General features: G+C 43.7%; 1 protein-coding gene across 1 annotated transcript in view; it reads right to left on the bottom strand.

Moving 5' to 3' along the window:
- LOC120518024 (retinol dehydrogenase 8-like) overlaps positions 1-10,522 on the bottom strand; it is a 29,119-nt gene extending 18,597 nt beyond the window's left edge. Inside the window, exons 1-2 of the mRNA XM_039740575.1 lie at positions 10,027-10,522; positions 3,830-3,991 (exon numbers count right to left, since the gene is read on the bottom strand). Of these exons, the coding sequence (XP_039596509.1) occupies positions 3,830-3,991; positions 10,027-10,123 (259 nt within the window). The 5' untranslated portion in view covers positions 10,124-10,522. The remainder of the gene's footprint in view (positions 1-3,829; positions 3,992-10,026) is intronic.
- Positions 10,523-15,193: the final 4,671 nt, after the last annotated feature.

Raw genomic sequence — 15,193 nt, 5'->3', positions numbered from 1 at the left:
TGATGTCTCACTGTTATAATAAAAAAATCTTGGGACGAGACGACACTTTTTGAAAGTAAGTTTCGTGAGACGGAGACCTTTGCCATGAGATTCTTTCAAGTCACGCCATACTTACAAATATTTTCAAACAAGACCGCGGTCATCAGGTGAATTCCGGCACTTAACCTGGACAGACACCAGTCCATTAAAGGGCTTACTTATGAACACACACTTACGACGATCCAGTTTAGAATCAACATTGTCGATCGGTTACACGGCAAATTGGTTAAATGCGTATCAATAGACTCTGCTGAAACAGTTGGTGGTGATTGAGCGGAAGATGAAAACGTCAATTTAAAATAATCTGTAGAATATCTACAAGCGTTAACACCGTCTGGTCTTCCACCGGCCGAATTACTGTAGAAAGGAGGATGCATTGTAATGTAATTGCATAATTTGTGTCTGAGTGATATTCTATGCAATAGGACAAGATTAGTTATATTAAAAATCAGTTGAACAATTCAAACGTAAAATTTTAACAGGCGACAAGAAAGGTAATGTAGTACATCTTCCGTGAATAACATTAGACACCAAAGGAGATCTTGATATGCCATCCATATTAAAACATTCTCAGATTCCTGTTAGAATAGCTTTTGCTTTGACAATTAACAAATCACAGGTACAAACATTCAAAAAAAATTGGTTTATTTATTAGAGAGAAAGAAATGATATTCACTCACGGGAAGTTATACATTGCATTTTCACAATGAAAGTCCGAACATGGAATCAAAATTCAATGCGATCCTGAAGAAAAGTTAATTCCAAATTTTGATTTAACTGAAGTTTTAAAGTAAAAGTGAAAATAGCGCATATGTAACAATTCCCATGAAAATAACAGTCTCTTTAAATTGTATACCCGGTTAACTAAACCCGGGGGTTGGCGAGCAAAGCGAGCAGGGGGCGGAGCCCTCTAGTAATTGAAAAAACAATGAAAAGGCGACTTTGCAATCATTTATTCAACAAAAAACAAACAGCTGTTTCTGTCTGTGCAAAAAGTAACCAAGCTGCACCACCCAGTTGTAACAGCTGGCATTGCCTCCTCAGGTTGGCATGTCCTCTACCTGTTAGGCCATCTCTTTATATTGACTGCTAGTTCTTCTTACTCCTTCTTGTACAATTTTCTCTCAGGCTGTGTGGTGTTTGAGGGGTGTCAGTCTGTTTCAAAATCCCACCCCAGCCCCATTGAATGGGGATTCACATCTGCGCTTTGACTTGGCCAATCCAGAACCCACCATTACTTTCTTTTTGGATTTGCTATTAGCTGTAGGGTCAATGTCATGTTGCCAGGATGACTTTTGGTTGAGCTTCAGTCTTCTGACTGGCGGTCTCGCGTTATCCTCAAGCAATGAAGAATTCTTAGTGGATTCGATGATGGTGAGCTGCCCAGCGCTTGACACAGCATCGTGGCCCCAAACCAGAACATTTCCCTCCATTGTGCTTTACAGCTGGTGTCAGGTTCTTCTGGTCAAATGCTGGCTTTGATCTCCTCCAAATAAGTCTTCTGGTACCTCTGGCCAAGTAACTCTTATCTTTGCCTCGTCAGTCCAGAGCACATTGTTCTAGAAGTCCTGCTCATTGCCAAGGTGTTCGTGGGCAAACTGTAGCCTTGCACTGATGTTTTTACTGATTTCCTGCTGGATCCAATATGGGCCCCCTCTGTCCAATGATAGACCCACCCACTTTGACATCAGCAGTGATAAGAGCAACCTGGGGGTCCTGTGAAGACATTCTGGCCTACTTAGAGGCTGTCAGCATTTTGCTTTCTGTGGTCTTCAAATGAGCGTCTGCTTAGATTTCCAAGAGCTCAACTTAAATGAAGTGGTGAGGCAGGTGACCTTCTGCTGTTCTCCACCTAAAATCTGGAATAGCTGACCGATAGAAATTCACCAGGCTAATACGGTGGAGCATTTTATGAAACTGCTAAAAACTCATTATTTTAACATGGCTCTCGTATAGCTTCATTTTAGCGTAATCCTGATATTCTGTATATGCATTTAATTTTCGTTTTTTTCTTGGCTCCACTATCCACACAAACCCCTACTTCCTCTGCTGTTCTTTTTCCGGTTTTCTGTGGTGGTGATCTGTGCCACCATCACCTGATCAGGGCACTGTGATGTCCCTACATTGATGGATTGAAGGCCAGAGGTCCACATGACCCTCATCATCAAATTCTTCCATGTGAAGCCTGTAAACCATGAGGACTGATTGAGATCATTGATATTAGGGGGGGCTGGGTGGTCTCGTGGTCTCAGAACCCCTGCAGATTTTTTTTTTTTTTTGTTTCTTTCAGCCCTCTGGAGTTTTTTTTTTTTTTTTTTGTCCATCACACCTTACTTTATTCTTTGTTACTTAGTATTACTTAATCTTATTTTTATATTTTTATTTTTTCTTTCTTCATCTTGTAAAGCACTTTGAGTGACATCATTTGTATGAAAATGTGCCACAGAAATAAATGTTGTTGTTGTCGAACTGAAGTTGCAAGTGTGGCGTTGGCCTGGACAAGTTGTTTGAAGTCTTGTCTCTAGAGCAGGGGTGTCGAACTCCAGGCCTGGAGGGCCGCAGTGGCTGCAGGTTTTCATTCTAACCCTTTTCATAATAAGTGACCAGTTTTCACTGCTAATTAAATTCTTTCCTTTAACCCTGTTTTTAAGGATTCGGTCCCTCTGAATTGTTTCTTCTCTTCATTAAATGACAGCCAAACAGAAATGACACATGAAATGAGACAACAGATGACCAGTTAAACTGGGGATTCAAACTCCAACCAACTTCTTAATGAGATGCTGACTCTGGCAGTTAATTAAACCCGTCATTTAATTCCATGGCTTGTTGCTACTTTCATTCTGCCACAGCAGACATTTCCAAAACTGTTGATTTTCCGTTTTACTGAGACCTTCACCTTTCTTTACTTTCAGCTATTGTGTGATGGGCACAGGTTAGCTGGTCGTGTGGCAGCTTGTTTTGTATCACATTATTGTTTGCCTGCTAATTAAGGAAAAAGAAATGACTAAGGGGTCTGAGTCACATCAATTTAAAAAAAGGCAAAAGAAGTTAATTAGCAGCAAAAACTGATCACTAATTAAGGAGACGGTTAGAATGAAAACCTGCACCCGCTGTGGCCCTCCAGGCCTGGAGTTCGACACCCCTGCTCTAGACGGTGGAATGGTTGATTTCCTGTTGTTTGGAGATCTTCACAGACTCCTAGGCACACATAAACAGCTTTCTTAAGGTCTCAGAGAGCTCTTTCAGCCTCAGCGTGGTGATAAGACACACGTCAAGAACAAAGAGCAAACCAAAGTGAATGTCTGAGCTTTAAATAAGGAAGGCTCAGATAAGATCCTCTCTCATTTATCTGTTCTGAACCTCTTCACCTGATTCTAATTTGAGGCATTTCACTTTGTGATAAATGGAGTGGTGGTGGGGGGGACGGTCACTTACTTTTTCCACATGTGACGTTTGCATTTACTTTTAGTTAAATTATATAACGGACTACAAAATGTAAATGTCGGCATTTGTTTGCTATATTACATCACCTTTACCTAAAGATACTGTTTAACTGGAGGTCAAATCTTGTTAAAAAAGAAGAAACATTTCAGGGGTGTACTTACTTTTTCACGCAAATCACAACCTGTGTTTTTTTGTCAAATTAATGATCATTGAGGCACCCTTCCATGTTTAAGGTAGTTTGGCCTAATTGTGAAGCTCCCCTTTCTTTCTTTCTTTCTTTCTTTCTTTCTTTCTTTCTTTCTTTCTTTCTTACTTTCTTCGTCCACTAGTCTACTCTGGGACGCACCGAGGATGTCGATGTGCCGGTCCGGGATGCTGTTGATGCACTCTTGAATAGACTTCTCGTCACACACGTCCAGCTGTTTGATCTCCAGGGTCTGGTTCAGTGTGTCCCCCGCAGCCTCCTCCAGCTTGTCCCTCTTGTTTAGATTTCTCATGGTGGCAATCACTGAGACAGAGAGAGAGAGAAGAGCACAAAGGAGGGTTATAACAGGATGCAGGCGGAGAGTTGCTTGAGATGGTGACCGTTTTCTATTCCGCGGCACCCTGCAGGATGTGCCCCCATATTGACTCCCCCAGGCGGCCCAGTTTCATCTGGCTTACCCGTGGTGTCGTGTCGCGTCTACTGCTGACCTCGAAGGTCCTGAAGGACCTGAAGTGTGCACACCTGGACCACATTGGGCTCCAAGCCTCCTCCTCCTCCTCCTCCTCCTCTTCCTACTCCTTCTTCTTTCAGTGGCATCTCCTGCCATTTTCTCTTTCAGAGCTGCACATTTACATGCTGGCCTCAACAATCTGCTAGCCAGATGTGCTGTGAATTCCTCCATAGATGAGATAAAACTTCTCAAAACCCCTCACCCCCATTGCATTGTGCATATGAACATGAAGGAGATGGCTCACATCAGTGCCCAGGGCACCCACAAGTGTGCACACCCACATCCAGACCAAGGCTAAACTGTGATCACTGCCCAGTGGGATCTGCTCAGGGGTCTAAATCCTGGCCATCCCATTCTGCAGTAACAACACAATCATGGAGATATCATTACTCCGAGCTCTAGTGGATTCTTTCTATATAATACGCTACCATGGCTGTCCGTTTGTCTGTCCAGGATTTTAACTCACCTGTTGCTCGCAAACCGTTTGACCCATTGACCTGAAATTTGGTACACATATACTACATGACGTCTTCTATCCGCTTTCGGGGTGATGATTGACCTCCAAGGTTATTCCTCTTTATATTTTATTTTATTGTAGAATCAGCCCTCGGCAGCAGCCAGCAGGGCGGCCATGCTATGCATGGTTACGGGCGCCGTTCTCATTCCCTACCACCTTCGCTGTTATTTTCCCTAACTCTTCATATCTTAAATCATTCCTGAGGCAGATTGAGGACTTAAGTGCCAGCTTAAGTGAAAAATTAAATAAAACGTACTAAGTAATTGCAACACAAACACTCACTTAATCAGTTTTAACGTGAAAAGATGCCAACGAAAGAAGAGAAGCAGCGGGCCGCTAGGGTGGAGAAAAGAAGAGCTGCTCGGGAAGCAGCAAGCGCATCAACCTCTGAGCAAACGAGTGCTAAACGTACAGAGAAAGAAAGAGGACGAAAACTAGAAATGCTCAAGTCAAGTGGATTCACTACACATTATCGGGCAGTGCACCATTACTGGTTAATAATAATAATAATTCTTTACATTTATATACCACTTTTCTCACTACTCAAAGCTCTCTCCACGCAGGGAGGACCCGGGATGTGAACCCATGATCTCCTTACTGCCATTATTGTGTCTGAAATGACTCAATCATGTTTGTGTTTGGTCGCTCATTTTGAACTTGGAATTCTCAAGTAATGTGAGGGTCGTTTTATAAAAACCCTGCTGTGCTGCCGTTTTCCTAGAAATCTCTATTCGAATGAAGTTACTGTTTCCACAAGCGTATAAAAATGAGGGTGGCACAGTGTTTACCACAGGGTGCTGTGCCTCGCGCTGCTCAAGGACTGTTGTCAGCGAAAGGTTAGCAGATGAAAGTGTTACATTTCTCCCAGGGTTCCTTCCCTGGCTGGGGTTCAATTCAATATGTGTAGCAAAAAGGCGGACTGGTCCTCTCCGAGTGGCAGGTGAGTTGCTGTCTCAAGTGCCTTGGGGTCTTGTTCACGAGTGAGGGGAAATGGGATGGTGAGACTGACAGACGGATTGGGGTCGTGAATATACCGATCTGCAGCGGGGAAGAGTCAGAGGGTGAAGCACTCGATTTACCAGTCAATTTGCGTCCCAACCCTCACCACCAGAAGAATGAGGTCACAGGTACAAGCGGCCAAAATGAGCTTTCTCTGCAGGGCGGTTGGGCTCTTCCCTTGAGACATGGCAAGAAGCGCAGACATCAGAGAGACACTCGGGGTAGAGGTGCTGACCCTCCGCATTCAGAGGAGCCAACTGAGGTGGTTCAGGCATCTGATACGAATGTCTCCTAGATGCCTCCCTGGGAAGGTTTTACGGACAGAACCAGCAGGGAGGAGACCCTAGGGAAAACCCAGGGCTCCCAGGAAGGATTATATACTGTGGGATCTCACAGTATGAATTTAGCAAGTGTGGCTGGGGAAAGGGACATATGGGCATCACTGCTGAGAATGTTGCCCCACATGAACCAGGGGTGGAAAATGAATGAATGAATGCTACTTTTGTTAGTCATCTGTTTTTATTTTCTATGCCCGTGTTATGTGCCTTGTATCTTATGGGTGGTTGCTCAAGACGTGGGACCACCTGCTCATCATTGCCAGGGTCTCCCCACAGCCCTATAAAGGCAAGTGTTTCCCACAGTTCCTGGCAGTTCATTCAAATACCCTACGGAGTTGGTGAGTGTTCTTGTGCTTCCGCTGTGCTTTTGTGATTTTGTTTGGAGATTTGACTTTGTTTCTGAATTCTGTTTTGGGACTTTGTTCTCCTTGGATTGCCTTTTCCTTTTCAGGAAAATTTATCAGAGCATTTTTGTAAAAATCAACCTTTTATTTTATAAAGGTCCTATGTTTCGCTCTTATATCTGGCTGGGATTTTACAGTAAATCCCCTCCTTGTGGGCATTTTGGAGAATTGTGGAACTCTCTTTGTGCTTTGGAGCTCCAAGTTCATAACAAAAGAAAGGCAGGAAATCGAGGTCTATAGAAATAGCGAGGCGCAAAAAATTTCAACACGAGATCAAGAAAACCATAATTATGGGGAAGTCATAATCAGAAAACATTTAAATAAAATTATTTAGAGAAAAAATATTTTTTACTCCGTAGAAAAATGCATTTAACTATTATATTAAAATTACACCTTGATTTTACATTGGCATCAGAAATACATTTTTCCTATCTTCACTGTGGTGGTCAATGTGTTAAACAGCAGCCAAAAATTCAAAACACTGGCAGCCAGCAGGTACCATTGACTCAGAGGTCAGTCTTTGGAACCAGAACTTCAGGGACGTCCATCTGTTTAAATCTCACACAACAACTTACTTGTGTTTCCTGAGCCTAAAAGCAGGTGTGCACATGAATTGGCATTGTGCCCGACTGCTGCTCTGTTCAGGTGTGCCTCCTGGTTTTTGACAGGTGTTGGCTGGGAAAGACCCTGACTTGGATTAAGCAGGCTTGAGAATGTTGCCTTGTCTTTCTCTTATAGGCAGTGTGTAAGTGTGTCATGGCTGGATTTAGAGCTCCAGCATCGTTCTTGCAGGTACAAAGCTAATGAGCTAGACCTCAAAAACCCAGAAACAAAGGGTTATGGTGAGAAGAAGATTTTCAGAAATACGTGTTGCTAAAAATGGCATCCCTCATTTGTTGGTGCTGTGGCCGCTTCTCAACAGTTGATAAATGATCTGGATATAACAATATTAACAACAAGCAGGTCAAGTCAGCAGATGATACAAGCCTACTGTATATGGAATGGTGGATATTCTAGAATCATCTGAATTACTGCAGAAGGTCCTGGACAGAATACAGGCTTGGGCAGATGTGTGGTAGATGAGTAAGTAATAAGCATAAGTAATGCAGTATTAATCTTTTGTGAATGCTGAATGTTTGTTTGCGACACAGTGGCGCAGTGGGTAGCGCTGCTGCCTCGCAGTTAGGAGAACTGGATTTGCTTCTTGGATACTCTCTGTATGGAGTTTGCATGTTCTCCCTGTGTCTGCGTGGGTTTCCTCCCACAGTCCAAAGACATGCCGGTTAGGTGCATTGGCGATTCTAAATTGTCCCGTGTGTGTGCTTGGTGTGTGTGTTCGCCCTGCGGTGGGCTGGCGCCCTGCCCGGGGTTTGTTTCCTGCCTTGCACCCTGTGTTGGCTGGGATTGGCTTCAGCAGACCCCCGTGACCCTTTAGTTAGGATATAGTGGGTTGGATAATGGATGGATGAATGCTTGTTTGCCTGATGGTGAAGATTTACAAGTCTGTCGTCTTCCTGGTTGCCCTGCCCTGCCCTGTATGATTCAGAATGTTGGCCAGTGGCCATGAAGCACGAGAACGTCCTTCATTTGATGGAGATGTGAATCCTCCAGTGGTCACTGGGCCTCCTCTGGAGGGACTGTGTCCTGAACGAATTAATGGAAGTCGTGTCAATAGTTGACAAGTTGAAGGAGGCAAGGCTATGATGGTCTGGCCATGTGAACTGGAGCATCGAGGATTCATTTGTGTAAATGGCACTACGCCTTAACCCCACAGGGATGGACACTTTGGATCAGCTCAGGTGGAGGCAGCTGTGTAAAAGAGTGGATCCCGCAACTACTTGGAACAAACGCTAGCTACATCGAGACAGTGAAGAGAAACTAATCGGATGTTATGTTATAAATTGCGATGTACAAGTCAAAGGCGGTTATGCTTAAGATAGATTATAAGGCCTCATCTGGGGGTATACAGTGTCCTGAACAAAGATGTCCACAAATTGATGGACGCTGGGTCAAAACCTGACAAGCTGATGAAGGCAAGGCTATGATGGTATGGCTGCATGCATGATGTGAGCAAAGAGGGTTCAGTTGTGTGAATGGCACCACACCTTAACCCCCAGGGATGAAGAACACGGGGACGGACAAGGAAACTAAGCCTTGACTGACATAAAGAAGATATGAATGCAATGCATCGGGGGCCACCCCTGGGGACACTTTGGATCAACCCAAGTGAAGGTGGCTGTGTGGAAGAGCAGACCCTGCAACCGCACAGAACAAAGGCTAGCTACGTCCAGACAATGGAGCGAAGTTAATCAGATGTTAGGTTCTAAATCACAGCGTATGCGGTACGAGGCAAAGGCGGCTATGCTTCAGTTAGATAACACGGTTGTGAGGCCTCACCTGGAGTACTGTGTGCAGTTTTGATCTCTGGGCTACAAAAAAAAAAAGACTGAATCCCAACTCTAACCCTAGAAAAAGTCCATAGAAGAGCAGCTAGGCTGATTCCAGCAATGAGTGGTATGAGGAAAGACTGAAGGAAATTAATCTTTTCAGTGACGTCAAGCAGAGATTAAGAAGAGACATATTTGAAGGGATCAGAATGATGAGAGTCATTAATATGGTGTCTCCAAGACGTTACTTTACAATGAGTTAATCGACAAGAACACGGGAACACAGATGGAAGGGCAAAATTGGAACAGATGACTGTATGGTGTTCTTCACATGAACAGTCCCAGGCACATGAAATCAATTAGTAAGTAGTGTGGTCAAGTGCAAGGCCTTTGGTGACCTTCAAACCCGTCTCAATATTAGGTGGATGGGATTGATGAGCTTGTTAGGCCGAATGACCTTTTCTCATCACAATTGTTCCAATGTTCAAAAAAAAAAAAAAGGGAGAGGAATGCCCAGCTGGCCAGGAGCAAAGCATTCCTTTAGTTCAGATTTATTGTCATAGTGAAATGTCTCCTCAAAATTGAAACAGCGCCTTAATAACAGCAAAAGACACCAAAATTTTATAGAAAGCAACACAATATACAACACTTGCTGTGCTACCCATCCAAGATAGGTTAAAATCGGAATAATCAACGTAGACCTTATCGTTAATGTTTCTATTTTGTAATGCTTGCAATACTAAAATGCATAGAATTTGTCATTCCAACAGATGACGCATCACAAACATTTCTAGTAATAAAAATATTGGTGACGTGCCATCTGTTGGAATGACAAGTGCTATGCATATGTCGGTGTTATATGCCATTTGGTATGGAATTCATGAAAGTAGTGTTGATGTTTGCCTTGCGCCATTTGTTGGAATGGCAAATGCAAAACATTTTATTACTTCAGATGCTTGTGATGTGCCATCTGTTGGAATGACAGAGACAGAGCAACCCGATGGACACACACAGATGCACAGACACTTATCTTTTTATTAAGGTGGATATATTCTATATTTCTTTATACATATAGGCGAGAACATGTACAGTATTTGTTGCTATGTTTGACCATGTCTGAGGATCAATTTCCCAACGCTCACTGTGACTGTTACCCTTTACAAGAAAGCAAACAGTGCATACCTTTGAAGCGGTTCTGGGGGTCCCTGGCAAGCGTCACCGCCGTGGTGAGTCCAATTCCCGAGGAGCACCCTGTGATGAGGACCACCTTCTGTGCCATTGGCCACTTCTTGTGCACTAAGCTCTTGCTCACAATACAATGCCAAGTTCCAAAGACAATTTTCAGGCTTCTACCCGTCTTTAAAGCCTTTCTTTTGGATTAGCTCACTCCAAATCAGATTTCTAAGTACTTAAGCTAGCTTTCTAACCACCTTATCTATAATCTCGTGAACACAGGGATAATCTGCAGGCGGGGTGAGGGACAAAACAAACCACACAAGTAAGGGGCAAACAAAGTGGTAGCAGATTGGTTTGTCTTGCACTTTGCCCTGTAGCAAGAGATTAGCCATTGCAAAAGCCCTCACGTTGGCATCCAGTGGAGCCAAATGGCCATCATGTCTCAGGAAAACAAAAACAAACATAAGGCAAATCTCCCATCACATGAGGAGTGAACTCTTCAACCTGCATTGGGCAGCCTGGATGCCATGCCTTTTGTGCCGTATAAAGCGCCTTTCACAGTCAGAATGTTGATCAGTCAAGCAGTTTACAGATGAGGGGGTATCTGCAAGCCTGCAAGAATCACTATGGAAAAGACTCACTTGACGTTTTGTAGATCTGACATCAATAATTCGTTCAGCTTTGCCTACTGTGTGATCTTGGCCAATTTGCAGTGCCCCCTTTATCTACTACAGGTAGAAGGAGTCAGCGTGTTAAACCCAAAATCTAAATTGGGGCAGAATAAAGTGAGACCATGAACACAAAATCACCAAAACTGCAATATAAACAGGGCATCCACTAGGAGCATTGCGTGCAGGACTCTTGACCAATGAATGAGACTGTCCCCTCAGCCATGACTGAAAAAAAACTTCCAAAAAAAAAAAAAAAAACCTTGTAAGGAAAAAAAAATTGAAGACATTTTGGGAAAGATAATTCAGAGAGAGACCCCCTTCCAGGTAGGTTAGGTTTGCAATGGGTGTCAAAAAATGGGGTTAAATATGACACTCAAAACAGAACTCAAGTAATCCTCTTCACGAAGCTTGATGGCCAGCCTGTCATGGCCACCGCAGACATACCATCCAGCAGTACAAAGGACTTTGTCCTTGCACAGCGTGCCTCACCAAGAGCAAGCATAGAGCGCCGTGATGACTATTAGGGTAACCGCCAGGACAAGACGATTACCACTCACTAAATACAGAACTATCACATATAAGGACACAGATTTGTTTAAATGCATCAAAATCAAAGTAAAAACTAATTAACATAAATGAAAAACAATGAAATCTCTCCATCAGCTAATTGTAGAGCCGCAGCCAGACTGTAGAAAAGGAGTCAGACAAGCAGGGCCATCTTAACGCATGGGCATGCTGGGCAGTTGCATGGGGGTGCCACGAGAATAGGGGCCCACGTTTTTTCTGATGCCTATGTATGTTTCTGCTTTGCTTTCAAAACGGGGGCCGCAGTGCTCTATTTTGCCCGGGGGCCTCTGATGCTGTTAAGTTGGGCCTGCAGACAAGGCAGACACAGTCAGAGTCCTGGAGACCTCGGCCAACAAGCCTCCTCCCCCTCATTGGCCATTCTACAGCTGAGCCAGTGCTAGACCAGCCAATCAGATGAAAGAATCCTTCTACCCCATGATTCTAAGATCAATCCTGCCACACCAAAAAAAAAAAAAAAATGACTGCCTTATTCTGCAAAGACATTGCTTCCTTGGGTTGGTAACATTGTGGGTCTCTGTGACCCGGGCATGTGGTGAGGAAGAGGCTGCACACGTGCAGTATGCAATTGAGTGGAAGGAAATGAACCAAAGTTAACGGTATACATTTTAAAATGTAAATGTAATCTGACCAGTGAGCCAGTGACCATCTGAGCAGCACTGGGTGTAAGGCAAGAAGCCGATAGGGCAATGGGCTTTAGCGGCCGGGAGCCGAGATCAAGGTCCCCTCAAAGTGCTGCTTCTGTGAGCCCCTCTCTGAAGCTCAGGGGGCTGCTTTTTATAGCCGGCGTCTCCAGGAATCCCCACCACCTCAGACCACCCTCTCAGGTCTGGACTCGGGGGACACTACAAAATTTATAAAACACAAGAAAAATGATCACAATTGGTTGTGTTTCTGGTCAGGTTCATGAAGGTTCCTATATGTGCTGAGGATTTAATAGCAAATGCTGGCCAGTGAACTGTGCAGTTTGTAATACAAAGGAGGAAAAAGAAACGCAAAAGTAACACACTCTTTGTACCACATTATACCGGTATTTTATAATAAGTAAATGTGTAATATATTTAGGTCATTGTGTTTTGTGAGTAATACGTAATGTAATAATAATAATACTACTAATAATAATAATAATAATAATTCTTTACATTTATATTGCACTTTTCTCACTACTCAAAGTGCTTTACACAGCAAGTGTGGATCCACTTCAACCACAACTAACTCATGTGCAGCATCCACCTGAAGGATGTCACGGCAGCCACTTATTTTTCAGTTGAATCACACATGAGCTGTTAGGAGATGAAAGATAAATAGTTAGTTTGAGAAAGGGGATGATTAGGAGGCCGGAATGGCCAGGCCGTGGTGAGCCGTGGTCAGCAATTTAGCCAGGATTTTGGGATACACCCTACTCTTTGCGAAGGATGCCCAGGGATCTTTAATGACCACAGAGAGTCAGGACGTCAGTTTTAAGTCTCATCCGAGGGAGAACACCATTCTTAAGGCACAGTGTCCAGATTTCTGCAATGGGGCATTAAGATCCACACACAGTATAAGTGCCCCCTGCTTGCCTTACCAACACCTCTTCCAGCAGCAATCCAAGATTTCCTTGATGGTCTCCCATTCAAGTACTGGCTGGGCCCAGGCGTGCTTAGCTTCAGGTGGGTGATGTGGTATAGCTGACCAACGCTGGTGGTTAGGGTCACTCTGTGGTGATGAAATTAGCAGTATGGGAGTTCCTCAGAAGGGAACCTCTGCTTCTCCAGAGTGAGAGGAGGTGGTTTGGACAGGACATTAGGGTGCCTTCAGGACACCTCTACTGGACGGTATACAAGGCTCACTCAAGGTTTAATATCTTTTTGGCTGGCCAGGAAGAACCCGGGAGTTTTTCAGAAGAGGTTGGAGGAAACTGCTGAGGATCGGTTGGCCGGATCTGTCCGGTACAGCAGGCTGACCATCCTTAGGATAAGTGAAGTGAAGGGAGGCGAATGTTGCTTTTCGACTTTGAGCTTTCCTTCTCTGTGTGTTTTTTGATGAAATTAAAGAAGCTCACATTTCCATGAATAGAGAGCCAACTCTTAAAGCAGTAGGACACTAAACTTCTCTGCCAACAGGTAATAAAGTCAAGAGCTACCATTGTGATACTCTGGGTGGCTCAGTGGTGGCCCTTGCAGTAAGGAGTCCAGGGTTTGCATCCTGGTTTCTGCCGGCATGGACCTTGCATGTTCTCCCCACAGTCCAAAAACGCGTAGGTTAGGTGAACTTGCAACTCTACATTGGACCTAGTGTGTGTTTGGTGTTTGTGTGTGTGTGTGTGTGTGTTTTCGCTCTGTGAAAACCCTGGTCTGGATTAAGTGGGTTAGAAATTATGATAATGTATGCAGAGCTTTGGGATGACATTCATTATATTTTGTACTATACTAACAAGAAAACGAAGCAAGTGTTGGAGTTTTACATCCTGTATTAATGTCACCTGAGAAAACATGATGCACTCTGGTGCTTCTGGCGTCTTTCAAGTCAAATCAAATTAAGTAGCTTGTATTGTCATTTCGACCATATACAGCTGGGACAGCATATAGTGAAACAAAACAACGTTCTTCCAGGACCCCACAGTGCTACACAGAACACAGGATTACATATAAAGCTACACTGTATGCCATAGAGTGCCTTTTCTTCATTTAGCTCTCATTTTCTTTATTATCTCTGAATAAAATCTTTATAAATAAAGATTCTTTGGTTGCCTGGGATAGGGTCTAGTCCCCTGCAAACCCTGCTAAGAAATAAACAGGCTTAGAAAATAGAATGGCATGGTATGACTGTCTGTATATACAAGCCAGAGGTTTACAGTCATCCTCTCTCTTGACATGCAGGTTAGATGAATTGGCCCTAGTGTGAATGTGTTTGGTGTGTGTGTGTGTGTGTTCGCCTGTGATGGACTGTCACCTTTATCCAGAGTTTGTTCCTGCCTTGCACCTTTGCTAGCTGCCAAGAAAGGCCGGGTGTAATAAGTATATAAGTTTAATATGTCACTGTGCTCTGTGCAAATATATTTCATAAATCTGTCTTTTTCTGCTCACATACACAATTGACACATTTAGCACAGGGGCTCACCACTTAGAACTGCTAGGCAAGCATTTTAAGACAAGAAAAGTTAGGGACAACAGTGAAATGGGCAGTCACTGTAGCCAAGTTTCCATCCAGTTTTTTGCGACGTTTTGTTATCGACAAACAGAATATACGTTAAAAAAAATGTGCGAAATTTGCTGTCTCCAGCCTGTTTCCATCCAACTGGCTTTTTATCGATAAAATGGTGTGCGTGATGACATCATCCCCTCCAAAACGAACTGTCGCATAAGTTTTGTTGTATCGCGAAAAAAAATCTGCCCTTGAGCCGTTTCCATACATAATTTTGTGTATGTCGCAAATTATCTACCTTTTGTTTTCCACGTTACACCCCCTCCACTAAAAGAAATGGAGAGATTATTCAGACAGTTTTTTTGAAATTTGCCAGCTTACTGTTATTTCAGTTTCACAAATAATTGGAATTGTACATAATATCCGAAGACGACAGCAGAATGAAGCAGTTGCTTGTCCTTCAGCTCGAAGAAAGTACCCCAGTGCGACGAAACCCACGGGTATGGGAGAGACGACGGAATAAGACCTTCTGGGAGGAGGTGGTGGGGAGACACTTCACAGAAAATCTCTGGCTGCAACATTTTAGAATGACACGGCCGACGTTTGAGATGTTGTGTGGATTCATCAGTCCTGATGTTGCCCATCACAGGTTGCCACCGACCACCGGTTCCAACCCAAAAGCAGATTGCCATCGCCCTTTACAAGCTGGCAACCTGCGCCGAGTATAGAGTAGTTGGAGAAACTTTGGGGTTAGTAAAACTACCGTCCATCGATGTGTATATGCTGTGTGC

Source organism: Polypterus senegalus, chromosome 17 (genome assembly GCF_016835505.1).
Source record: "Polypterus senegalus isolate Bchr_013 chromosome 17, ASM1683550v1, whole genome shotgun sequence".
Lineage (NCBI taxonomy): Eukaryota > Metazoa > Chordata > Cladistia > Polypteriformes > Polypteridae > Polypterus > Polypterus senegalus.
Note: the sequence above shows the minus strand (reverse complement) of the source record. Positions and strands in the feature narration are given on the sequence as shown.